At 48.0% G+C, this 27299-nt stretch overlaps 1 protein-coding gene across 1 annotated transcript; it reads right to left on the bottom strand.

Annotated features, from left to right (window-relative positions):
- Nucleotides 1–3602: 3602 nt before the first annotated feature.
- Nucleotides 3603–20236, bottom strand: RAB7A (RAB7A, member RAS oncogene family). The gene is made up of 6 exons (XM_075287177.1): nt 20106–20236; nt 9401–9468; nt 9080–9206; nt 6312–6530; nt 6058–6186; nt 3603–5268 (listed from the first exon to the last, which is right to left on the bottom strand). The coding sequence occupies exons 2-6, from the start codon at nt 9451–9453 to the stop codon at nt 5173–5175; spliced, it is 624 nt and encodes a 207-aa protein (XP_075143278.1). The 5' UTR covers nt 9454–9468; nt 20106–20236; the 3' UTR covers nt 3603–5172.
- Nucleotides 20237–27299: the final 7063 nt, after the last annotated feature.

Here is a 27299-nt window from a genome sequence, read left to right on the forward strand (position 1 = left end):
CGCTCTGCTGCTCTTGTACTGGCTGAGCGGACCACGTTGAGAACAGCCTCCGCCTGTCTCTGCTGTAACTTGTGTTTCTTCTCTCACCTTTGCTGCCCCCTCCCCCCGCCCCTGGAGCCCCCCCAGTACTGGGGACCCCCAATTCCTGCAGTGCAGACGCCTCTCCTTACACCCCCTCCCGCCCCCCCTCTACAACCCCCCCTGAGACCACCCATAGGCAGAAAGTAAAAGCAGCTCCCAGTGTCTGCCCTGTGCACGGGGGTGGGGGGCCCTTCTCTGCAGGTCTGTAGCTCAGTCACACCAAGGTTTTAGGGTGATCCAAGGCAGGGGTGCAGAGAGAACCCCCTCTAGATGGCGCCTGCTCCCCCCGCAGGGGGGTCGTTACTAGGGGGCAATTACATTAAAAGGTTTCATTTCTTGGAACTAACACAGTGTGCGCCATCTAGTGGTGGAATTAGGAAAGCGCAGATCATCAAACATCAGGCTGAGGGAACGCCTCGACCAAATATCCTGCACCCCATTATTGTCCTGCCAGGTAATGGGGGAGTCAGTGCACCAGGTGTTACCTATGGAAGTTACAATACAAGGATTGGACTGTGTGGTCTGAGCTGTCGTATCTTCTAAATCTCCAAGGCTCGCCCCTAAAAACCTTAATATTATGTAGCCAAGGTGAGCCGATACCCACAAGGCCCCATCATAGCCAGCGTCACCACAATGCAGAAATCTAAAGCAAGCAGTGATGTCACAGTACAGGGACAATACACACAGTGATGTCATGGTGCACAGTATTATCCGCCATAGTGGCCTCTGCACACAGTATTATGTCCCATAGTGGCTCCTGCACACAGTATTATCCCCCATAGTGGCCCCTGCACCCGGTATTATCCCCCATAGTGGCCCCAGTACACTGTATTATCCCCCATAGTGGCCCCTGCACACAGTATTATCCCCCATAGTGGCCCCTGCACACAGTATTATACCCCATAGTGGCTCCTGCACACAGTAGTATGTCCCATAGTGGCCCCTGCACACAGTATTATGTCCCATAGTGGCCCCTGCACACAGTAGTATGTCCCATAGTGGCTCCTGCACACAGTATTATGTCCCATAGTGGCCCCTGCACACAGTATTATGCCCCATAGTGGCCCCTGCACACAGTATTATCCCCCATAGTGGCCCCTGCACCCGGTATTATCCCCCATAGTGGCCCCAGTACACAGTATTATCCCCCATAGTGGCCCCTGCACACAGTATTATCCCCCATAATGACCCCTGTACACAGTATTATGTCCCATAGTGGCCCCTGCACACAGTATTATGTCCCATAGTGGCCCCTGCACACAGTAGTATGTCCCATAGTGGCTCCTGCACACAGTATTATGTCCCATAGTGGCCCCTGCACACAGTATTATGCCCCATAGTGGCCCCTGCACACAGTATTATCCCCCATAGTGGCCCCTGCACCCGGTATTATCCCCCATAGTGGCCCCAGTACACAGTATTATCCCCCATAGTGGCCCCTGCACACAGTATTATCCCCCATAGTGACCCCTGTACACAGTATTATGTCCCATAGTGGCCCCTGCACACAGTATTATACCTCATAGTGGCTCCTGCACACAGTAGTATGTCCCATAGTGGCCCCTGCACACAGTATTATACCCCATAGTGGCTCCTGCACACAGTATTATGCCCCATAGTGGCCCCTGCACACAGTATTATACCCCATAGTGGCCCCTGCACACAGTATTATGTCCCATAGTGGCCCCTGCACACAGTATTATGTCCCATAGTGGCTCCTGCACACAGTAGTATGTCCCACTGTGGACACCCCTAAACAATTATTATACTCTATATCTCTTTTCAGACCCCAGAGTATAATAATCAGAGACCCAGGGGGAGGGAAAAAAAAAAAAAAAAAACCACTGTTACTCACCTATCTCCCGTCTCCGCTGTAGTCCATCTTCTATGACATCTGACATCACATGACCTGGGACGCAGGCCGGGGTCATATGACGTCAGACAACTAGGCCTGAAGCCTGCCCGGATTGTGGAGAGGTAAGTAAGTGTTTTTTGTGTCTTACCTCTCTCGGGCCTCCGATCATTATACTTGGGGGTCTGAAAAGACCCCCGAATATAATGATAGTCTTTGTAGGGCCCGCGGTGTCACTTACCAATCCCAGCCCTGCCAGGATCGGTAAGTAAATAGGGCCAGTTACCGGTTGGAGTTACTCCAGCTGGTAACGGCCTATTAAAAAATAAATAAATCACACAAACGTTAGCGGCTGTCACCGGCCCCCTAATGTCCCGGGCTCTGTGGCTGCTGCCTCTGCGCTAGTTACACCCCTGCACAGGGGCTTGTGTTGTCCTGCACCAATGCCGACTACCAGAGGACATTCTCTAGATGAAGGCTGTACCTCTATATTTATTCACACTTCATCTAAATTTCCCGCTGGAACGTCTTGGCCCGGTCTCGTATTGTTCTCCTCCAGATGTGCTGACTCCATAGACCTTATGTCTCTATGATCTCCACCACCAGCAGATCCCGATCCAATTCAATGGGGGAGACCACGACACCCACTCACTGCTCACCTATGTTATGGACCTAAAGAGCAGCGCCTATAGATCATTCATCCTATCCTAAATCATGCACCAGGGGTAAGGGTGCCTATTTAGGGGTACAATATATAAGGCGGAAGATGGCCCCCATTAGGTGGATACTACCTGGTCCTAGCAGGGAGGCATCTGCCGTGACTTGGACGATCTTGTAGAGTTATAAAGAAAAAAAGGGGGGTTATCATTAGGTCCGGGAAGTCTCAGAATATAGGGCAAGTCTCACCCGACCCTGCCATGGTGCATGAGGCCCACACTAAGTGAATTAACACCAGATTAGTGGAGACCCAACGCCCCTGCTGATCAGCTGTTTGATGAGGCTGCAGCACTCTTGCTTCAATGCCCAGTGATGTCTTATTCATTGGTCACATGACAGCTCAGTGCCAGGCAAAGGAATAGGACTGAGCTGCACTAGCAAGCACAGCCACTATACAAGGTGCTTAGTATTGCAGCTCAATTCACTTTGTGAGTGATGCCTATGAGATTACCAAGCAGCCCATCTACTTGGGTAGGGGGTGCTGGAAGTTGGACCACCATAGTTATTGATGACCTATCCTGAGGGGTTGTCCAGGCCTATGACATCGATCACTGCAGCCTCGTCACCACTTCCCTAGCACAGTGCCACACATTGTATAGTGGTAATGTTTGGCATTGCAGGACAATTCTTCTGGTTTAGTAGACATGTGTCCGCCACTAGGGGGAGCTCAAAGCATCTGTATTGAACAAGAAGGTGCATAGACCTGTGTGCAGCGAGTGCCACCTAGTGGTGGACACATACAGTGTAAGTAGTTCAGTTCTGCATGTACGTGCCGCAGCAGTGAAAGCCTTGTTGAAATGATGAGCGACCAGAGGACAGCGAAGAGGTGCGATGCTCTGCAGCATGAACATTCAGTAGATTCCACAATTTATTGCAGCTTTGGCTGTGAGTAGAGTAGAAGCCGCAGATGTGATACTGTAAGTGATGGACAGAGGACAGACACACACCACCATCTTTTCTTGTTAAGTTTATTGGCATCATTTTCATCTTTACAGAAGAACCCAGCCTACACCAGAGAATGTAGACTGCATGGAAGAGAAAAACAAATAAAAAAAAAAAATCAAGTAAAAATAGAAATAAAACACAAAAAAAAGAAGGTGCTAGATGGGAGCAAAGCTACAAACTCAAGAAAACAGAGACATCAGGGTAGCTAAACTGCCAAGGAGGTTTTATATCAACAAGATTCGGATCCGCTGCGCGGGGGAGGGGCTGAGGGAGAGGGGAGGGGCTTCTAACACTACACGTTACCTGCCGGTGGAGGGAATGAAACATATATATATTACACCCCAGATTGGGAATAGCACCCAAACTCTACAAGATATTTGGGGAAATCTACTCCCCCAGATCTGAGCATCGCAAAGTGTCCCCTGCAGACATGGTAAGATTATATAAAAAGAGGAGAAAGAAAGGCTAAGATGACGTCATAATACCTGCACTTAACCATAAAGTCCAATATTCACATCATCGTTACAGACCCAACTGCGGTCACGGAGCTATACACAAGCCTGGGTGGTGAAATGTACAAGTAGCAGTCTGACAAAACTGTACCCACTGACTACAGCAGAGGCGGAGTCAACATCCAGCCTATCAACTGCATGCCCGGATCCTCAGGGGCGGTCTCTAGCTCGCACTGAAACCGTATTGGCTGACTATTGATGCCGCTGCCCCCGCTGTGCGTAGCAAGATGAAGAACACCAGAACTCGCTCCTACAAAAGCCGTGTCTTAACGTTCGCAACGTGTAAGGAGGCGTCCGAATATCCTTTACCTGCGCTTCAATACTTAAATCAAAAGAAACAAATAATATTCTTACACTAAATTTATACATTTAATCGGTTGCATATATTAACATGTACTATAAGATTCTGACTTTCTGCTCTAAGGAAGCATTACATAATAAATGGATTCTGTAAAAAGTTCGGATTAGTTAAAAGTAATAAGCGATAAACAGATACGAGACTCAGAGACTGAGCGGGCGCTGGCAAGGGAGGACAGGATAGGCGGCCTTCCTGGCGAGAGCCTTCGGTGGGACGCGCAACAATTAAAAGGTTTTATTTAGCGTCAGGTCGTATAGAGGTTAATTATACACACAAAAAAGGAAAAAAAAAACCTGTAAAAAGAACAAACAGAAAAAAAACAATCCGTCTCTCCACAAGACACAGAAATTAAGTTACGCTCAAACAAAACAGTATCGGATAGATCTCGCGTTAACCGCTTGGCGCCCCCGAAGAGGCCCGCAACACCGTTTGTTGCAGGCCGCTTGGCAAGGCGAGGGGTTAAGCCGGCATGGGCACGTTAAGTCCACAGGGTGGGAGGGGGTGGGGTGATGATGATGATGACGACGACGTGTTTTGCTTATAATACAGGTGTCTGTTTCCGCTTGGACCGGTGCCTGGGAGCTGGAGAGGGTGCAGGCGATTAATATTTATCCTTTACACTCTGGGCAGGAGGGGGGGAGGGGCTCGTGTTCGAAGGCCTAAGTGTGATATCTGTTAGTGAAGGACTCCGGGTTCACCTTCTCCTCTCAGCAGCTGCAGCTCTCCGCAGACGCCTTGGCCCGGTCGTTCTTGTCCAGTTTAATGGGCTCTGGAAATTCGTTGTACAGCTCGACCTCTGTTTCCTGGAAGGGAGGATGGAAGGGTTAAATGACGGAACATGACGGCGACCGGTCATCACCACTAGAGGGCGCTCACTGCATTCAGGAGTCTCAGATTTGGATAGAACTCAATTCAACCTGAATTTTCCAAAACTCTCAGATTTGCTACTGATGAAACTCCATTATACTCTGGGGCGTCCTCTTACCCTAGAATCCGGGATAGGGAACGTACGGCTCTCCAGCTGTTGCAAGACTACAACTCCCAGCATGCATACTTGCTCTGCTGTTCTTGGGACTCCCATGGAAGTGAATGGAGCATGCTGGGAGTTGTAGTTTCACAGCAGCAGGAGAGCCGAAGGTTCCTACCCCTACCCTAGACTATAAGGGGAGGAGAGTAATAATAGTTATATTCACGTCTCCTGGGCATCCTTGTGACATCTATCAGTCCCCCAGTATTTTCTTCAGGCCTCTGACTGACATCATGCACCCCGTGATCAGAGGCCTATAATTGGGCCTCAGGGGTCACATGGGGCATGACGCCCAGTCACAGGCCTAAGTGGTGGCCCCAGAGGATGCAGGAGAGCACCGGACGCTGCCAGCTTGCCCAGGGTTTATTATTATTTCCATGTGGTACCCTCTGTCTCCTCACTTCCTTCCTCATACCGCTATACTGCCCCCTACTGCACAGTCTCTGCTCCTTCCTGACAAGCAGGACAGAACGCCATTTCTATTGTCCGGCGGTGACCACCGTGTCCCGGCTCAGTAGGTGGACGTGCACATTACTAGACCCGAGCGCCGCCATTCATCCGTTACCTGTTTAAGTGCGTTCCGTGCAATTGTCTGAAAAGCCTGCTCCACGTTTATCGCCTCCTTAGCGCTGGTTTCGAAGTAAGGGATGTTATTTTTGCTATGACACCAAACCTGTGCCCGCTTTGTGGTGACCTGTGGAATATACAGAGAGAAGGATGATAGGACGGGAGACACGATGGGGGTTGTGCATTACAGTGTGTACTATATATATTATAGGTGCACTACTATCACCCCCGCCACAAGGGGGAGCCTCTTACTTGTCTGTTTTCAAGGTCTATCTTGTTTCCCAGCACAACAAATGGAAAGTTTTCAGGATCGCGAGGACTGGCCTGGATGAGGAATTCATCTCTCCAACTATCCAGGGTTTTAAAAGTGTTAGGAGCGGTGACATCGAAGACCAGGACGCAGCAGTCGGCCCCTCGATAGAAGGCCACCCCGAGAGACTGGAACCGCTCCTGGCCGGCCGTGTCCCATATCTGCAAGACAAACATTTACGGGATGTGGATACTGACGCGGGATATTCTACCTCGTATTCCTCCATAGGCGGCTGTCTGTCGAGTTGCTGACTTATGTCGGCTCTGCCTATATTTACCCCAAGATCAATAGCCGACACTCAATGGAGCAAAACCGCCGATGGCAGCAGAAGACGGCGGCGACGGCGACTCTCTGCTCAGTCACCGTCATGTGACTCGTCTTTTCTTTAGGAACAGTTTCCATAGAGACAAGCACAATACTCGATTACAGAAAACGTACAGAAGTCAATCTCGCATGAGAGTATTTTAGGAATTAGCAAAAATACATCTCATCAGGATGCATGAAAGGAGAAGCGGCGCCAGATGGGCAGAGGAGGCGGCGCAGGGGCGAATGACTTGTTACCGGCTCAGGCACTGAAGTGACTGGGAACCGACCGCCGTATACCGGAGCCTTGTACAAAGCCGAGTCAGTGTAGAAAATGGAGCGACATGGACAAGATCAACTGATACTGATGACCTTTAATAGGAGACTGGTGAGAGTCCTGGGGGTCGGGATCCCACCAATTTGCCACTTCTTCAACCAGCTGTCCTCATGCAAGCGGTGCCGCTTCTTCCCTGGACTACCAAGCACTGTCCATTGTATAGTGGCAGTCATGTGGCACAGTAGCCGCTCAGTCCCATTTGAGTGAATGGGGCTCAGCTGCAATCTTCTTCTGCAATGCCTCTAAGAATGTCAGGCCCCACCAGCTGGACACAGGCAGCGATATACCTATATATACATATATATATATATATATATACACACACACACAGTCCTATGAAAAAGTTTGGGCACCCCTATTAATCTTAATCATTTTTAGTTCTAAATATTTTGGTGTTTGCAGCAGCCATTTCAGTTTGATATATCTAATAACTGATGGACACAGTAATATTTCAGGATTGAAATGAGGTTTATTGTACTAACAGAAAATGCGCAATATGCATTAAACCAAAATTTGACCGGTGCAAAAATATGGGCACCTCAACAGAAAAGTGACATTAATATTTAGTAGATCCTCCTTTTGCAAAGATAACAGCCTCTAGTCGCTTCCTGTAGCTTTTAATCAGTTCCTGGATCCCGGATGAAGGTATTTTGGACCATTTCTTTCTACAAAACAATTCAAGTTCAGTTAAGTTTGATGGTCGCCGAGCATGGACAGCCCGCTCTCAAATGATCTGAAAACAAAGATTGTTCAACATAGTTGTTCAGGGGAAGGATACAAAACGTTGTCTCAGAGATTTAACCTGTCAGTTTCCACTGTGAGGAACATAGTAAGGAGATGGAAGACCACAGGGACAGTTCTTGTTAAGCCCAGAAGTGGCAGGCCAAGAAAAATATCAGAAAGGCAGAGAAGAAGAAGAATGGTGAGAACAGTCAAGGACAATCCACAGACCACCTCCAAAGAGCTGCAGCATCATCTTTCTGCAGATGGTGTCACTGTGCATCGGTCAACTATACAGCGCACTTTGCACAATCAGAAGCTGTATGGGAGAGTGATGAGAAAGAAGCCGTTTCTGCACGTACGCCACAAATAGAGTTGCCTGAGGTATGAAAAAGCACATTTGGACAAGGCAGCTTCATTTTGGAAACAAAAATTGAGTTGTTTGGTTATAAAAAAAAGGCGTTATGCATGGCGTCCAAAAAGAAACAGCATTCCAAGAAAAACACATGCTACCCACTGTAAAATTTGGTGGAGGTTCCATCATGCTTTGGGGCTGTGTGGCCAATGCCGGCATCGGGAATCTTGTTAAAGTTGAGGGTCGCATGGATTCCACTCAGTATCAGCAGATTCTTGAGAATAATGTTCAAGAATCAGTGACGAAGTTGAAGTTACGCCGGGGATGGATATTTCAGCAAGACAATGATCCAAAACACCGCTCCAAATCCTCAGGCGTTCATGCAGAGGAACAATTACAATGTTCTGGAATGGCCATCCCAGTCCCCAGACCTGAATATCATTGAACATCTGTGGGATGATTTGAAGCGGGCTGTCCATGCTCGGCGACCATCTAACTTAACTGGACTTGAATGGTTTGTCCAAAATACCTTTATCCAGGATCCAGGAACTGATTAAAAGCTACAGGAAGCGACTAGAGGCTGTTATCTTTGCAAAAGGAGGATCTACTAAATATTAATGTCACTTTTCTGTTGAGGTGCCCATACTTTTGCACCGGTCAAATTTTGGTTTAATGCATATTGCACATTTTCTGTTAGTACAATAAACCTCATTTCAATCCTGAAATATTACTGTGTCCATCAGTTATTAGATATATCAAACTGAAATGGCTGCTGCAAATACCAAAATATTTAGAACTAAAAATGATTAAGATTAATAGGGGTGCCCAAACTTTTTCATAGGACTATATATATAATATATATATATATATATATATATATATATATATATATATATATATATATACACCAATATAGTGTCTCATCTGTTTTCCCTTTAAAAATCGGTTTATTTCGGACCAAAATCTGAAGCGGTGTATTAAGTAAAGGCTCCTACCTGCATTGTGACCAACCGGTCGTCCACCATCACCTCCTTGGTCAGAAAGTCCGCCCCGATTGTGGCCTTGTACTGATTAGTGAACTTCTTGTTGACATACTGGTTCATGAGCGAAGTCTTCCCGACCCTAAACAGAAGCGGAGAGTCAGTGAACATCTATGGGATGTGGCCGAGGCTGCAACAACAACGTTCATAGCTAAAGAAATTTGCAAAAAGTTCTTGACATTTGCCCATGGGTCCGGCACATCTCAGCCCTCCAGGGCTCTCTAGGAGACATTGCACATTACGATTAACCCCATCAGTACACGTCGCTGTTCTTACCCAGAATCCCCCAGGATGATAACCTTCAGGAGCACTTTCTTCCTGGACGTCATCTTTCCGAAAAAGAACTGTATGGAAGGAAAGGAAAGAGATTACTCAGGAGTGACAGGAGGAGGATGAGCCACTGCTACACAAGGAGGGATGTCCGCACTATAAGGGGTAAGAGCACTGGGACCCGCTGCAATCTTATAAAGGGGGTAGTAAAGTCCCATGTCTGACCCCCACAACAGACAACCAAGTACAGACCGTCACATAGAAGCGTATGGACATGTATATGCCGCCCAGGGGACCCCGTTCTTGTGAATGGTGGGGGTCTCAGCCGTCAGACACTCATCTCCTTCATGTCAATACTGAGAAAATCCCTTTAAGGAGGTTAATTCAATGAGATCCTGAACACGCCACCAATACGACAGCATGTCTAATGAAGGGGGTCACCCACCGTCCCTTTAAGAGGATATATTTAAGTGGACATAGAACAATGGTGACGGGACCGGGAGACGACTGAACACCCCAGTGACCTGTCAACGCATGTGATGACATCGGCGGGACGAAGGCAGCATGTGGCAAGGGAAGAGACATGACGCAAGAGGGCAAAAGCAATCATGTACCACAGCAGCACAAAGTATTTCAGGAGAAACGCGCCAAGCCTGTAGCAAGCAGTGAACGTCTACACAGATTGTTAGGGAGGACATTGCTGTAGCAACATGATACGTGGAGATCAGACAGACATCTGCTGAAAGGAGTACATATTGCAGCGGCACAGAGTATTTAAGTAGGGGTTTACGGATATTGGGAGGATCTGCTGTAATGAGACCTGAACCAGCAGCATCAAACGGCACAAAAAAAAGCAAGTATATGGTGGAGATAAACATCAGCTCGTGACAGGAGGAGCTGCGGTGTCAGGTACAGGTAATAACGCGCGATGTCACCGATATAACCAGTGACAGGATCCGTAAACAGCGGCGCTGCCCATGTGACCAGGTGACGAGAGAAGAGCCATGATCCCTACTATACAGCATGCCTCCCCACAAGGGAATGAAGGTAGGACGTAGATGGTATACAGCGCCACCACACACTCAGGAGACCAGCAGTACTGCAGGCCAAGGCAGCAGGAAAAATGGACAAGCCAAGGACATGAAGGGGAAGTTCTGCGCTCGGTAAATTTACATTCACTTTGCAAAACTGCTGAAGGAGAAGATGGTCTGCGCTTTATTCCATCAGCATTTTGCTACCGATTTATGGTCCGGCTGCCAGTCAGTGTCGGCTGCTAACTCACACTGCCCTCCCCCCACCCGGCAATGACAGGGCATGGGAACGGAATTAAAGGGCTGTGCCTTAAGGAATGGTGAAGGAATAATTACTAAGGTTCAAAGCATCAAAAGCTGCAGCGCGCGGGAATGTGCGAGGGGTTAATCTGTCTCACCTGCACTACAGGAATGTCGGCCGGAACGCAACAAGGGCCGGGGCAAACAACAAGACTCTTATGGAGGCGGCCAGCTGTGACATGAACGGGCAACGCAGCGGCTGACAGGCAAACCTGGTGCAAAATGGCAATGGGGCTGCAAAAACAGCACCTCTGTGGTCCATAGGCAGTGCCCAGTATTGCAGCTGGTATCAGTATAAGGGGCTGCACCTCGGCGCCATCTTTAGCCACAAAAGAGCGTTACAATGTTGTATAAATGAGACACCATCTATAGTGCACAACACTGCCGCCGCCATTATATAGGCGACCCCCAATACGCAAATCCTAAATATCCCATCACAAATCCGTCAGCCAGAAGTTCTGGATCAGTTCTGAGTATCCGTCTGATATTAGCAGAAGTGTAACTAAAGGCTCGTAGGCCGCGCAACAAAACTGCTCTTGTGCACAGAAGCCATGACAGGACAGGGTCCATCTCCTCCTTTCTGACAGTGGAAGGCCGTGTATCATAAAACCTCTCACCCCAGTGCACCAGAGGGAAAGGAGAATAAATGCACAAGGTACAGACTGCCGGCCATCAACGGGAATCAGAAAGGAGATCAAATACGGATTCAGGGTTTGTGGCCCTTTAAGAACTGCACAAGCCAGTAACACCCGCTCAATCCCATTCCTGACACAGGACGCTCTACAACACTTCTTGGAAGTTACGGCAGGAGAGTCAAGTATTGGGCAAGAGATTTCAAGAACACTTGTAATGAACTTATGACAAGGGCCAGAGAATGACGCAGCAGAAAAGACGTCCGAGCCCGGGCTGGAGCGCTCACCTACACCGACATAGTGACAAGCGCAGCGGCTGCGCGAGAGGGGCAGAAAGCAAGACAAGATTCAGGTTACAGAAAACCATCAGAAAATGCCAAGGGAATGAACAACATCACTAAGAACTGCCCAAAATCCCTCCCCACATTGTAGGAGACCCAACACGTCACCGAACAGCAGAGTAAACAACCGGATCATGTAGCAGAGCCGAACGACACAGTCACCTGACAAGAAGATCTGACAGAGGAATGTAAGGAAAGACACCGGGGCAAAGCCGGCCCATCTGTATCACTGCTCAGTGCCAAGAGGCGCGTGCTCATGACTCACCCGAAATAAGGGGAAAGAAAGTGAACTTTACTACATAGAAAACCATAAATATATAGTGTAGGCCACAGAGGACAGTCATGTGATGTATACATGGATATGGTGTGAGATGAGTATATACCCTGCTGGTACAGTCACTGTATACATACATTACTTATCCTGTATTATACTCCAGAGCTGCGCTCACTATTCTGCTGGTGCAGTCACTGTATACATACATTACATTACTTATCCTGTATTATGCTCCAGAGCTGCGCTCACTATTCTGCTGGTGCAGTCACTGTGTACATACATTACATTACTTATCCTGTATTATACTCCAGAGCTGCGCTCACTATACTGCTGGTACAGTCACTGTGTACATACATTACATTACTTATCCTGTATTATACTCCAGAGCTGCGCTCACTATTCTGCTGGTGCAGTCACTGTGTACATACATTACATTACTTATCCTGTATTATACTCCAGAGCTGCACTCACTATTCTGCTGGTGCAGTCACTGTGTACAAACATTACATTACTTATCCTGTATTATACTCCAGAGCTGCGCTCACTATTCTGCTGGTGCAGTCACTGTGTACAAACATTACATTACTTATCCTGTATTATACCCCAGAGCTGCGCTCACTATTCTGCTGGTGCAGTCACTGTGTACATACATTACATTACTTATCCTGTATTATACTCCAGAGCTGCGCTCACTATTCTGCTGGTACAGTCACTGTGTACATACATTACATTACTTACCCTGTATTATACTCCAGAGCTGCGCTCACTATTCTGCTGGTACAGTCACTGTGTACTTATATTACATTACTTATCCTGTATTATACTCCAGAGCTGCACTCACTATTCTGCTGGTGCAGTCACTGTGTACATACATTACATTACTTATCCTGTATTATACTCCAGAGCTGCGCTCACTATTCTGCTGGTGCGGTCACTGTGTACATACATTACATTACTTATCCTGTATTATACTCCAGAGCTGCGCTCACTATTCTGCTGGTACAGTCACTGTGTACATACATTACATTACTTATCCTGTATTATGCTCCAGAGCTGCGCTCACTATTCTGCTGGTGCAGTCACTGTGTACATACATTACATTACTTATCCTGTATTATACTCCAGAGCTGCGCTCACTATTCTGCTGGTACAGTCACTGTGTACATACATTACATTACTTATCCTGTATTATACTCCAGAGCTGCGCTCACTATTCTGCTGGTACAGTCACTGTGTACATACATTACATTACTTATCCTGTATTATGCTCCAGAGCTGCGCTCACTATTCTGCTGGTGCAGTCACTGTGTACATACATTACATTACTTATCCTGTATTATACTCCAGAGCTGCGCTCACTATTCTGCTGGTACAGTCACTGTGTACATACATTACATTACTTATCCTGTATTATGCTCCAGAGCTGCGCTCACTATTCTGCTGGTGCAGTCACTGTGTACATACATTACATTACTTATCCTGTATTATACTCCAGAGCTGCGCTCACTATTCTGCTGGTGCAGTCACTGTGTGCATACATTACATTACTTATCCTGTATTATACTCCAGAGCTGCGCTCACTATTCTGCTGGTACAGTCACTGTGTACATACATTACTTATCCTGTATTATACTCCAGAGCTGCGCTCACTATTCTGCTGGTGCAGTCACTGTAAGGCCCCCGGTTATAGTGAAGCGACCGCCCTGCAGCTGTCTGTGTATGGCCGCACTCTGTGTTCAGGATCGTTACGTTCGCTCACTAGAATCACTTCCTCCATTATTCACATAAGTGACTCGCTCATGAATATCCCAAGGTAGACATCCCGCCGAGGGCTATATACTGTGTATATATATATATATATATATATATATATATAAATATATATATACACACACCTAGAGACAATTGTGTCAGTGGTTAAAGGGAGGTTCCAAGTTTTAGGCCAATAACACTTAGTCACTGTGCCCTAATACAGAGAGATGTGTTCAGCTCACAGAGCATTGTCTAGACTGACACCTAAGGCTAAGGATAGGTCATCAATTAATAAGCCTGGAAACCCCTTTACAACAAAGTCCTAGAACCTTGTACGACATATTTTAGGATTTCGGTTTTGCCGTTTCAGGCCTGGACACTCTTCTGGATTGACTCTTATGTGATACTGTCACCTGCTCTGATACACTGAAGCAAACAATCCTGCAAGGGTATGTGTTAAGCTCGCAGAGTATTGTCATCTTAAAGGGGCAGTCCAGGACTTGGCCATGAACATGTGATCGGAGTCTGAAATCCAGGACCCCAGAGAAGCAGCTGCTTGAATCGGCCGCAGCAGTCGGGTGAGCACTGCCGCCCCTTCACTGTATACCAAGCTCCGCTCTCTAATATTGTAGGGGCTGGGTTCAATATTCTTGAATGGGACAGAGTTGTTGCTTGATCATGTGACCACTGAACGTGATGTCACTGGTGCAAAGAAAAGGCTGCAGCCTCTCCAAGCAGCTGATCAGTGGGGTCCCAGGTGTTAGACCTTCCCCAATATACAAGTCCCATTAGGTAGAGGCCGCACTTTGCAGAAACGCTGCTTTTTTTTTTTGCACATTTTGCTGCAGTTTCTTGAGTGGATGTCGCAGAATGGAGAACTAGAAGCTTCCGATACACGTCACGTTCCTGCCGCAGCATTAAGATCATGGCTACCCAGACCCAATGTATTCTTACTGACCATCAACGCACTCATAGTCCCACCAGGGGGCGTATGTGCCCCTTTAAGTCTCCAGTCACAGCTTCCCTTTATTAGCCTGGTTATCATCTCATCTCCCGACATCTGAGTCTTGTTGTGGCTCCAACAGCAAATAATCCAGGCAAAACCAATAGATTACAGGCGGAACAACATCACACGGGTCAAGTAAGGAGACAGCAAGTAACTGAAGATCACTGCAAGGATATGGTGTAAGGAGAACCATGAAAGATCAAGACGTGGGTGATGGGAGGTAGAAGTCACCCGTCATCTCCCCAAAGCCTATAACAGGACCCAAGCCTGCAGCAAAAAGCCCCAAGTATAAAGCTAAAGAGGGGCTGCTCAGTACTAGGCGCTACAGGACCTGCTGCATCTGCACCACCTACACACAAGAGGACCTGCTGCATCTGCACCACATACACACAAGAGGGCCTGATGCATCTGCACCACATACACACGAGAGGGCCCGCTGCATCTGCACCACATACACATGAGAGGACCTGCTGCATCTGCACCACATACACACGAGAGGACCTGCTGCATCTGCACCACATACACATGAGAGGACCTGCTGCATCTGCACCACATACACACGAGAGGACCTGCTGCATCTGCACCACATACACACGAGAGAGCCCGCTGCATCTGCACCACATACACATGAGAGGACCTGCTGCATCTGCACCACATACACACGAGAGGACCTGCTGCATCTGCACCACATACACACGAGAGGACCTGCTGCATCTGCACCACATACACACGAGAGAGCCCGCTGCATCTGCACCACATACACACGAGAGGACCTGCTGCATCTGCACCACATACACATGAGAGGACCTGCTGCATCTGCACCACATACACACGAGAGGACCTGCTGCATCTGCACCACATACACACGACAGGGCCTGCTGCATCTGCACCACGTACACACGAGAGGCCATGCCGCCGCCACTATGGTGCGATGATTGGCAGACACATAGGTCAGGATACAGAAGATCCGACACATCCTAAATGCACACGGGCGACGCCATCATAGTCACATGATGTTAAACAAAAAAAAAAAAAAAATCCACAAGAGTTTGGGAAATCCTGAGATCCAATCACAGCGAGACTTCAGGGTCAAAGTGATGCGATAGCGCCAAACATAAATCGAGAACCATCTCGCTACACACAGATCATGTGACGGCTCTGGAAGGGTTAACCCCGTCAGCCAGCTTCAGCCTCTAAAACCCCAAGCCTTAATTAGTGTATGGAGAATCATGTGGTAAATCAGCTGCCTGAGTCACAAGGGAGGGGACAGCACGTGTGAACAAAGACTGAGTGATCCAGCATGGAAGCCTGCAGCAAGCAAGCAGGGAGACCCCGCAGTGAGGACCGCCGCCGCTGCGACACCGGAGGACGCCTCCTATGGAAGTCAATGTCTCCAGTCACGTACTGTGCACACCCGGCACCACTGACAAATGTTCCCTGCAGCTCCGCTCCATCTGCTGCACCCGAGCCCTCGATTTACGACCTGCTGCCAAGTTACCAACTTCATTGCCCAAAATCCGATAGACTCCAAGACTAAGATGAAGGCTACACTCGCTCTGCCACCAGTGTACATGTATCCTGCCAATAGGGCATATGGCGGGCCGTCCCCCACTGTGCAGTAAGACTATGTCCCTTTGTTCTTCCTTTCCTTGAGGATAGAGAAAACTGGCTGGGACGGGACATTAACCCCTGAAAAGCCTTTAATAATTGATGACCCATCTTTACAATGGGCCTTCCATTAATGACTAGCGGGGGCCAACACCTGGAACCACCACAGCGAGTGCTGACTAATATTTACCAAAGACAGCGCCCTATAGTGGCTGTGCTTGGTAACACGGCTCAGCCCAATTCACTTGAATGGGACAGAGCTGCAAACGGGTCATGTCAAGGGTCGTCTTGTGGCCCATAAAGCGAATTTAAGAGAGCGCGGCTGCCGTGGAGGGTCCTGGAGGTTGGACCCTTACAGATCAGCTGAAGATCTATACCCAACTAGCACCAAGAAGGGGCCAAATGACCTGGGCCAACCATCATGCCTGTGTATACAATGACCCTATTGGTCCTTTGGCAGGGAAATGAAAGCTGCGCTGTGATTGGTCACCATTGGCCATACTACTTATTACACTCCATGTCGGATCCTTCCTGGTTTCTGTCACGTGTGATGGACGAGGAACAGACAAACCCGTCCGGGCCGCGGTCAGGAATGTCACAACAACACGGCAATTAGCAGGCGGCACGTTACACAATGGCGGTGTGTCAGGATGTGTGACATTCACCAACAGACCGGGGCACATTCTGTAACGTCACATCACACCGGGCGTGAGATCACAAGAATAATAATGTGAACAGTCACCACAACCCGGAGCAGGGATCGGCAGCCTCTACATGTTGTGGCACTACAACTCCCAGCATGCATACAGAGGAGACAGAGCAGTCAGGGCATGCTGGGAGTTGTAGTCTCAGAACAGCTGAATTAGAGGAACAACTGACAGATGTCCCGATACCGAAACATGGCTGGAGAATCAGCGCCCGAGAGGAAGTGGAGACACCACAGCAGCACAGATTATTTCAGAAAGGGACTGTGGAAAGCAGCAACTTCCGAATCTCAGCTGCTCGCGGCAGCCAATCACTGACTGCGAAGGTGCCCAATGAGACCAGTGATTGGCTGTCCTGTAAACAGACCTACAGGCGTACTCCATATCCACACGACCAGCAGAAGAGCCGCCTGGTGTATGACAAGCCGCACGACTCTAGGAGTAACACGGTGGCTCAGTGGTTAGCATTGCAGCCTTGCAGCACTGGAGTCCTGGGTTTGAATCCTGCCAGGAACTCCTTGCACAGGAGTTTGTATGTTCTCCCCGTGTTTGCGTGGATTTCCTCCCCTTCTACAAAAGACAGACTGATAGGGGAAAAATGTACATTGTGATCCCGATATCATATATCCCTATACGGGGCTCACAATCCACAATCCCCATTACGCTTACTGACTACGCCAAGGCTTCCCGATCCTTGGACACCTCTTTGTGGACTTTTAACCATCTGTTGAAGCCGAGAGCAGCTCCATAGAGCGCCCCCCTCTCTCCGGAGGACCCAGCACATTCATGAGTACAATGGGTACTGTGTAATACTTTACTTGTCCTGTGGTGGCGCTGCAGGCTGACCTGTACACTACATCTGTCCCCGCTGCAGGACACTGCCATCAGACCTGAGGGGCCCCTTCTAACAAACACGTTTATATATAAAAAAAAAAAAAAGGGAAGTATGGAAGAGGAAGGACGAGGTGATGGAGGGAACAAAGCGCGATAATGGCGGCTGCTGCGGAACACCGATTAACCCCTTCCCTATCAATATCTTACTAAGGATGAAAACAACAAACATGGCCGCCCTGCGATAAAGGGATGGCCGAATAAAATACAAGGAAGAGAAAGGAAAATTAAACAATGGACCGGGGGAGGGGGGACAAAAGATAAAAGAAGCAACATATAAATATAATAGAAGGGAAGAATGAAAGGGGGAGAGACTCAGGCAGATGATTTTAGAGAGGGGTCCTACTTTGCACCCCCTCCCAGCACCGGAACCAGTGTGTCCAATCAATAGGCGCCATATGCGGCTTCATGGCCAGACAATAAGAATAAAACCAAAAACTCAGGGTAAGTGTGCCGCCATGTCGCACATACCCATCAGAGCAAGAGGTGCAGCGTGGAAAGAGTGAGCGTGGACCCTGCCATATACAATACACCTGCAACTGATACACCCGACAGTAACCGACACAAGTCACTGCCCCACAACAGGGGAAAACTGCGGAGTCACCGCCATCCAACTACCACTAGATGTACCGCACTAATGTGGCCAAGCAAGACATTGTGCAAGGAATGAAGAAGAAGGAGGTAGTGAAAGTGAAAGCAAATACAGGAAACAGTCACAGCATTGCAGTAATATACTTGTACACAGAGGGCAGTATTAGAGTAATATTATGGTCCATGGGGGGGCGGTATTATAATAATAATATGGTTTATGGGAGGGGGAAGGTATTATAATATTGTTGTACATAGAGGCACTACTCATTCTTTTATATAGGGGGCAGTATTATAGTAATATTTTATTTTTTTTGTAGATTGTGAGCCCCGTATAGGGATCTATGATATCGGGATCACAATGTAAATTTTTTTTCCCCTATCAGTATGTCTTTGTAGAATGGGAGGAAATCCACGCCAACACAGGGAGAACATACAAACTCCTGGCAGATGTTATTCTTGGCAGGATTTGAACCCAGGACTCCAGCGCTGCAGTGCTAACCACTGAACACCATGTTATAGTAATATTATTGTACCTAGGAGGGGAGTACACGGGGAACACTGCTATGGTAATATTACCGTACATATGGCGCTACAACTATAGTTATATTATTGTACATGGTGGCAGTATTATCTTGATATTAATGTATATAGGGGACGGCACTATAGTAATATTGTACATAGGGGGGAAAGTACTACAATAATACTATAGTATGTGGGGGGGCAGTACGAAACTAATATTATTGTACATAGGGGGCAGTATTATAATTTTATTGTTGTACATGGGGGAGGCATTACAGTAATATTAACATACATGGAGGCTGGTACTATAGTAATATTATATACAGGTGACAGTATTATAGTGATATATTGTACATGGGGGTCCAGTACTATAGTAATATTACTGTATATAGGGGGCAGTACTATAGTATTATTGTATATAGGGGCCAGTACTATAGTGACATTTTATTTTATATAGGGGCCAGTACTACAGTAATATTACTGTATATATAGGGGGCAGTACTATAGTGATATTATTATACAGGGGGGGCCAGTACTAAAGCCACAGCTGACTGCTCCTGACTAGTGACAATGGTTCCTGTTCTCAGAGCTGTAGTCACTCCACAGATTACAGTAGTCAGAGGGGGGCAGTAGTGAGCACTAGAGCAGGCTCCTCCCTGTGACCCCCCTCCCCCGGAGCACGATGGGATATCAGTGATTGTCTATCAGACATGTGATCGGGATTGTACAGCTGATCCGCTATGGCCCGGGCCCGGTGTCGCGCTCTATGGGCAGTATTGGGTGGGATTCTCCGCCTGCAGTCAGTGGGGGGGCAGCTGCAGGACACTGGGCAGTGACAGGGCGGGGATCTCTGAGGAGAGGCCGGGGATAGCGGGGGAGGTGCGGGCCCGGCACGGCTCACTGCGGCTGTCACGGACGGCTCTATAGCCGGGGTCTCCCCGCCCAGGGCCTCCCGCATCACCCAGGCCTCCCCGGGGGGTCGTACACCAGGATGCGGCCTCCCCTCCCTCCGCCCGCTGCCATGTCACCCGTCACTCTCCCAGGCCCAGCCGCCCCTCTTACCCACGGTGAGTAGATGCCGAGCTGTGTGCGATGCTGTGCCGGGCCGCTCCTGGTCTCCGCCCGGCCCGCTGCTTCTGCTGAGGCTGCTCTCTCCGCTTCCTCCCTGCCAACCCTTCTCTCCCCAGCGGAAGTGACAAGCAGTCATGGGGCTGCTGACGTCACCTCCTCCTTCTTCACACCGATTGGTGGATTCTGAGAAGGAGGCGGGGATAAGGGCTAATCACATGATTTGCTGTGTCACTTTCTCTCGGCCATATTACCTGAGGCGAGGTGTCCCATTCTGGATGGGGGATAGTGAGGGAGGGGGCCTGGTCTTGTTTGTCTGGGGTGGTCTATTAATAAGCTGTGCTTGTAGACTGGCTGCTGCTGCCATTGTGTGACATACCCCTGACAAGCAGGTACAATACAGGACTAGTGCTAGTTAGGGACCTGGACCCCCCCATGACCCAAATGAGACAAACCAAATCACCATAGGGTTCCATGGGTATCTAGGTTTGGCCCACTTGAACCACAGGGGTGCTAGTCTTATGGCCATACTATGGATGACGACGCCTTGGAAATTGTTCCCCAATACTGGTTATTATAAGGCTTTGTTCACACACCAAGGAGGTTCCACTGATAGATTTGCCAAGGATATCTACTGTAGAAATCTTGGTCTTCAGCTACAGAGTAGCCAAGAAATCTGCTCACGAATTAGCCCCATTGTAATCCAATAAAAACATTCCATTGTGTTTGTGTCCGGTCTGTTCTTCGCCTTCGATTGTCATCCATGTTTGGCTCCATTTCTCGTAGACTTGAGTCCATGGGTCAGAACCTCCCACGCTCGTATACAAGACTTCTCCCGAGCTGCACCACTTCTCTGGAATGCTCTACCCCGGGCAATCAGATTAACTCCTAATTTCTACAGCTTCAAGCGGAAACTAAAGACGCATCTTATCAGACAGGCCGATCACAATGTCCTAACGTAAACCCTTCCGTACTATAATTAGAATCCCCAAAATGTAACCTTCCTCTGTCCCCGCTCCCACATTACCCCACGTGATATGATGCCATCTCAGGATAACTTTATATGTCCAAGCTCCATCCACATGTTACAGGACACCACTAGTGACGGCTCACGTTTTCTCTCTCTAATCTCACAGAGATCAGTGTTATCTCCGATCACAGAAGTTTCTGGCAGTTCTGGGCTGTATAACACAGCTGACACCTGTTGTGTATGGCGTGGGCTCATCTCCTGAGCCTGCGCCATATTGGAAGAGCTCATATTTCTCAATGGCCATAGCTATGGTTCAGATCCCGGTGCCATGTTGGGGCGATACTATTCCAAACCTGGTGTCCATTAGTTGTGGTCTGGTTCTGATCCTGTTGCCACGTCCTTGTGATAGGTTAGCGGCCACCTATATGGTTCCCTGATGTTCTTAGCCTGGTATCAGCTGCCTGAGATATTGCCATGTTTCTCCAATGCTATAACATGCCTGGTATCACTATCTAAAAATCCTGAAACTGTCAACACCTATTGAGCCCAACTTGGGACCTCTCCTATTGTTTACGCTCAGGGCTGGGACACTAAGAGATCCTATTTGTCATTTTCAAGGTGAGTTAATCTTTTTGGAATCTCCCTTGATTTCCCTTAATGCGTCTCATTCACAAGAGTCAATGAAAACACTCAGTCGTCTACAACCATAAAGGACACTGACGGTACCTGGAAACCATCAACAAGTTTGTTTTAACCCATTTTGAGCATTTTGTAAAACCAGAAGATTTTACTCATCAGGTAACCCCTGTAATTTGTATACTCCAGTTTCTATAGATCCGCAGCTATCTCTTGTCTATTACCAGGCACTCCCTGGATCCAGGTCCAAGAGGTCAGGAGTACAAGTGGATGACATAGGAAGAAAACAACACATTGTGCGAGAGAAAGAAGAGATGTCCGACAGGACTGGACGGCCGGGGCAATATCCATATAGGATTAGGATGACCTTAGGTCAGGTGGTCAATATAAGATAGGGGGTCCAACACCCAGCACCCCCCAATTAGCTGCTATGGCTGCACAGTGCATGGAGTCAAAAGCAGACAGCTCCATACAGTACATAGTGGCCATGCTGGGGTACTGCAGCTTGGCTTCCGATCATCTGAGGGGTGCCAGTTGCATCCCCCTTAACCCTTATCTCACATCTTACATCCATATATTGTTTTCCAGCTTCTCAGTTCATCATACAGAATATTAAATGGAACCATTACAAGGTACAATTTGTCCCACAAAAACTAAGCCCTCATAGGGCTCTGGGAATGGAAAAATAAAAAAGTGATGGGGTTTGGAAGGCATGGAGTAAACGAAAAATGGTTGTGACAGGAAGGGGTTAAAGGCGTATTCAAAAACTCAGTAACACAAGGTTTCCCCAAAAAAAAATATTTGGCTTCTGAGACCGAGTCCATCACTTATCCCATATATAATCCTGTATCTGAGGGCGGAGAAACCGAGACTGATGACTTGTAATGTCACTAAAAGGAACAAAGTGATGTTCTCAGGCCCCCGCACGTGACCCGGGACAGAGCGGAGCTATGGGCCATACGTCATTAGGCTCCAGGTCAGACTGGAATCTATTACATAATGTGATAAATGTGTCTATACATCATAAAGTGCAACCTCATATATAGAATAATCTGTGAGCGCGGCTCTGGAGAATAACGAGGCATGTTACTGATCTGTTATTGTGCAAGGACACAAATGTAAGGTGCGCTACAGCCAAAATTATAGACAGAAGCCGATCCTTATCTCTATGAAAACAGACGGCTATAGGCGAAACAAATGGGATAAAAAGCCTGATGTGAATGGGGCCGGATAATGTATAACTAAGTAGATTTGGCCTGTAGAAAAGCTGGATTCCGCTGTTTCTGTGGGGTCGGCCATGGCCGCCATATTGGTTGTCGTAGAAGATTTGAAAAGGTTTTCTAACATGTTTTTAAAGCTTCATGTTGTAGACAGCTCCTCCATACCAGTGACATCTGCCCTAGTCAGACGGTGAGCGATGATGTCATATGTACCATGGCCGACTGCTCGGTCCAACACTGGCGCTAAAAGGGAGTATGTGACCAGAGCCCGGCATATCACCCCGGTCATATGAAAGGAGCTCTATGGAGTAATGGCAGCGCCATAGTAGCCTCAAAGATCTCATTTGTATACGACAAAAAACAGCGATGTTTCTGTAATAGAGACACCAATTCACAAGGGGGAAACACAGTTTGATTCAGGTGGCAGTAACCTATCTATCTGCAGGGCTGGGGTGATATGCTGGTTCTGGTGACAGTAACCTATCTATCTGCAGGGCTGGGGTGATATGCTGGGTCTGGTGACAGTAACCTATCTATCTGCAGGACTGGGGTGATATGCTGGGTCTGGTGACAGTAACCTATCTATCTGCAGGGCTGGGATGATATGCTGGTTCTGGTGACAGTAACCTATCTATCTGCAGGGCTGGGGTGATATGCTGGTTCTGGTGACAGTAACCTATCTATCTGCAGGACTGGGGTGATATGCTGGTTCTGGTGATACTAACCTATCTATCTGCAGGGCTGGGGTGATATGCTGGTTCCGGTGACAGTAACCTATCTATCTGCAGGGCTGGGGTGATATGCTGGTTCTGGTGACTATAACCTATCTGCAGGGCTGGGGTGATATGCTGGTTCCGGTGACAGTAACCTATCTATCTGCAGGGCTGGGGTGATATGCTGGTTCTGGTGACAGTAACCTATCTATCTGCAGGGCTGGGGTGATATGCTTGTTCTGGTGACAGTAACCTATCTATCTGCAGGGCTGGGGTGATATGCTGGTTCTGGTGACAGTAACCTATCTATCTGCAGGGCTGGGGTGATATGCTGGTTCTGGTGACAGTAACCTATCTATCTGCAGGACTGGGGTGATATGCTGGTTCTGGTGATACTAACCTATCTATCTGCAGGGCTGGGGTGATATGCTGGGTCTGGTGACAGTAACCTATCTATCTGCAGGGCTGGGGTGATATGCTGGGTCTGGTGACAGTAACCTATCTATCTGCAGGGCTGGGGTGATATGCTGGGTCTGGTGACAGTAACCTATCTATCTGCAGGGCTGGGGTGATATGCTGGGTCTGGTGACAGTAACCTATCTATCTGCAGGACTGGGGTGATATGCTGGTTCTGGTGATACTAACCTATCTATCTGCAGGGCTGGGGTGATATGCTGGTTCCGGTGACAGTAACCTATCTATCTGCAGGGCTGGGGTGATATGCTGGTTCCGGTGACAGTAACCTATCTATCTGCAGGGCTGGGGTGATATGCTGGTTCCGGTGACAGTAACCTATCTATCTGCAGGGCTGGGGTGATATGCTTGTTCTGGTGACAGTAACCTATCTATCTGCAGGACTGGGGTGATATGCTGGTTCTGGTGATACTAACCTATCTATCTGCAGGGCTGGGGTGATATGCTGGGTCTGGTGACAGTAACCTATCTATCTGCAGGGCTGGGGTGATATGCTGGTTCTGGTGACAGTAACCTATCTATCTGCAGGGCTGGGGTGATATGCTGGGTCTGGTGACAGTAACCTATCTATCTGCAGGGCTGGGGTGATATGCTGGTTCTGGTGACAGTAACCTATCTATCTGCAGGGCTGGGGTGATATGCTGGTTCTGGTGACAGTAACCTATCTATCTGCAGGGCTGGGGTGATATGCTGGTTCTGGTGACAGTAACCTATCTATCTGCAGGACTGGGGTGATATGCTGGTTCTGGTGATACTAACCTATCTATCTGCAGGGCTGGGGTGATATGCTGGGTCTGGTGACAGTAACCTATCTATCTGCAGGGCTGGGGTGATATGCTGGTTCTGGTGATACTAACCTATCTATCTGCAGGACTGGGGTGATATGCTGGTTCCGGTGACAGTAACCTATCTATCTGCAGGGCTGGGGTGATATGCTGGTCCTGGTGACAGTAACCTATCTATATGCAGGGCTGGGGTGATATGCTGGTTCTGGTGACAGTAACCTATCTATCTGCAGGGCTGGGGTGATATGCTGGTTCTGGTGATACTAACCTATCTATCTGCAGGGCTGGGGTGATATGCTGGGTCTGGTGACAGTAACCTATCTATCTGCAGGACTGGGGTGATATGCTGGTTCTGGTGATACTAACCTATCTATCTGCAGGACTGGGGTGATATGCTGGTTCCGGTGACAGTAACCTATCTATCTGCAGGACTGGGGTGATATGCTGGTTCCGGTGACAGTAACCTATCTATCTGCAGGGCTGGGGTGATATGCTGGTCCTGGTGACAGTAACCTATCTATATGCAGGGCTGGGGTGATATGCTGGTTCTGGTGATACTAACCTATCTATCTGCAGGACTGGGGTGATATGCTGGTTCCGGTGACAGTAACCTATCTATCTGCAGGGCTGGGGTGATATGCTGGTCCTGGTGACAGTAACCTATCAGATGGATGAGCTGCCTATAATCTGCAATGACTGTATATAACAGGATTTATTCACCTTATAGGCAGAGCGGCTGCTTTAGTTATTCAGAAAATGTTGAATTCTCTCCAACTGGTGAAATTGCCCAGATCACCGGATTATCTCTGTGTGCCACCGCCGCCGCCTTAATCTGTCCAGTACCTGGTTCTAGTCCTCCAGTGATCGCCGCAGTTGTCAGTCGGCTCCTTAATACAGTGTCAACTGAAACCCCATTAACAATCACTATCGAATTCTATCTTCAGATGGAATCAATAGGAAAGAAGCAAATCCAGGTGAGAACAACAGAATACACCATTATGATAGAAAGAGTCACTGCAGAATACACCATTATGATGGAAGGAGTCCCTGCAGCATACACCATTAGGGTGCATTCACACTGAGTAAACGCTAGCTTATTTTGTAGAGTAAAATTACACTTGTAAATTTTGCTATCCCATTGACTTCAATGACATTTTACAGGCGTATTTTTACAGGCGTATTTTTTACAGGCGTATTTTTACACTTGTAAAAAAATATCATTGAAGTCAATGGGATAGCAAAATTTACAAGTGTAATTTTACTCTACAAAATAAGCTAGCGTTTACTCAGTGTGAATGCACCCTTAGGGTGCATTCAGACTACGTAACGCCGGGCGTGTATGAGAGCCGTACACGCCGGCATTACGGCAGACTGCCGAACACTTCCCATTCACTTCAATGGGAGCGCTCGTAAACGCCGCTGTTACGAGCGCTCCCATTGAAGTGAATGGGAAGTGTTCGGCAGTCTGCCGTAATGCCGGCGTGTACGGCTCTCATACACGCCCGGCGTTACGTAGTCTGAATGCACCCTTATGATGGAAGGAGTCCCTGCAAAATACGCCATTATGATAGAAAGAGTCCCTGCAGCATGCGCCATTATGATGGAAGGAGTCCCTGCAGAATACACCATTATGATGGAAGGAGTCCCTGCAGAATACACCATTATGATCGAAGGAGTCCCAGCAAAATACACCATTATGATGGAAGGAGTCCCTGCAGCATACACAATTATGATGGAAGGAGTCCCTGCAGAATACACCATTATGATCGAAGGAGTCCCAGCAAAATACACCATTATGATGGAAGGAGTCCCTGCAGCATACACAATTATGATGGAAGGAGTCCCTGCAGAATACACCATTATGATGGAAGGAGTCCCTGCAGAATACACCATTATGATGGAAGGAGTCCCTGCAGAATACACCATTATGATGAAAGGAGTCCCTGCAGAATACACCATTATGATGAAAGGAGTCCCTGCAGCATGCACCATTATGATGGAAGGAGTCCCTGCAGAATACACCATTATGATGGAAGGAGTCCCTGCAGAATACACCATTATGATAGAAGGAGTCCCTGCAGCATACACCATTATGATGGAAGGAGTCCCATTTCCTCACTAAATTCAGAACGAAAAATCGGGCTGATTTATGGAACTGATTTCCAGTCTGGATTGCCCCATGTGTTTGAGGCCTACTACAATCCTGGTCTGCTGTGGTCCTGTTTGGAGTAGTTGTGCTGAGGTAGTTGTTGTTCCGCACAGCACAGGTTAGCATCAGTGGCTTAGTGGTGTGAGAAGGACCGTCCTGTGGTCACACAATGATTGTTCATGTCTCACAGAGGTTCACGCTCAATACTCACAGCAATCAGTTTTCGGCACAGTAGCGCGCT

This window comes from Leptodactylus fuscus, chromosome 9, assembly GCF_031893055.1.
Source record: "Leptodactylus fuscus isolate aLepFus1 chromosome 9, aLepFus1.hap2, whole genome shotgun sequence".
NCBI lineage: Eukaryota > Metazoa > Chordata > Amphibia > Anura > Leptodactylidae > Leptodactylus > Leptodactylus fuscus.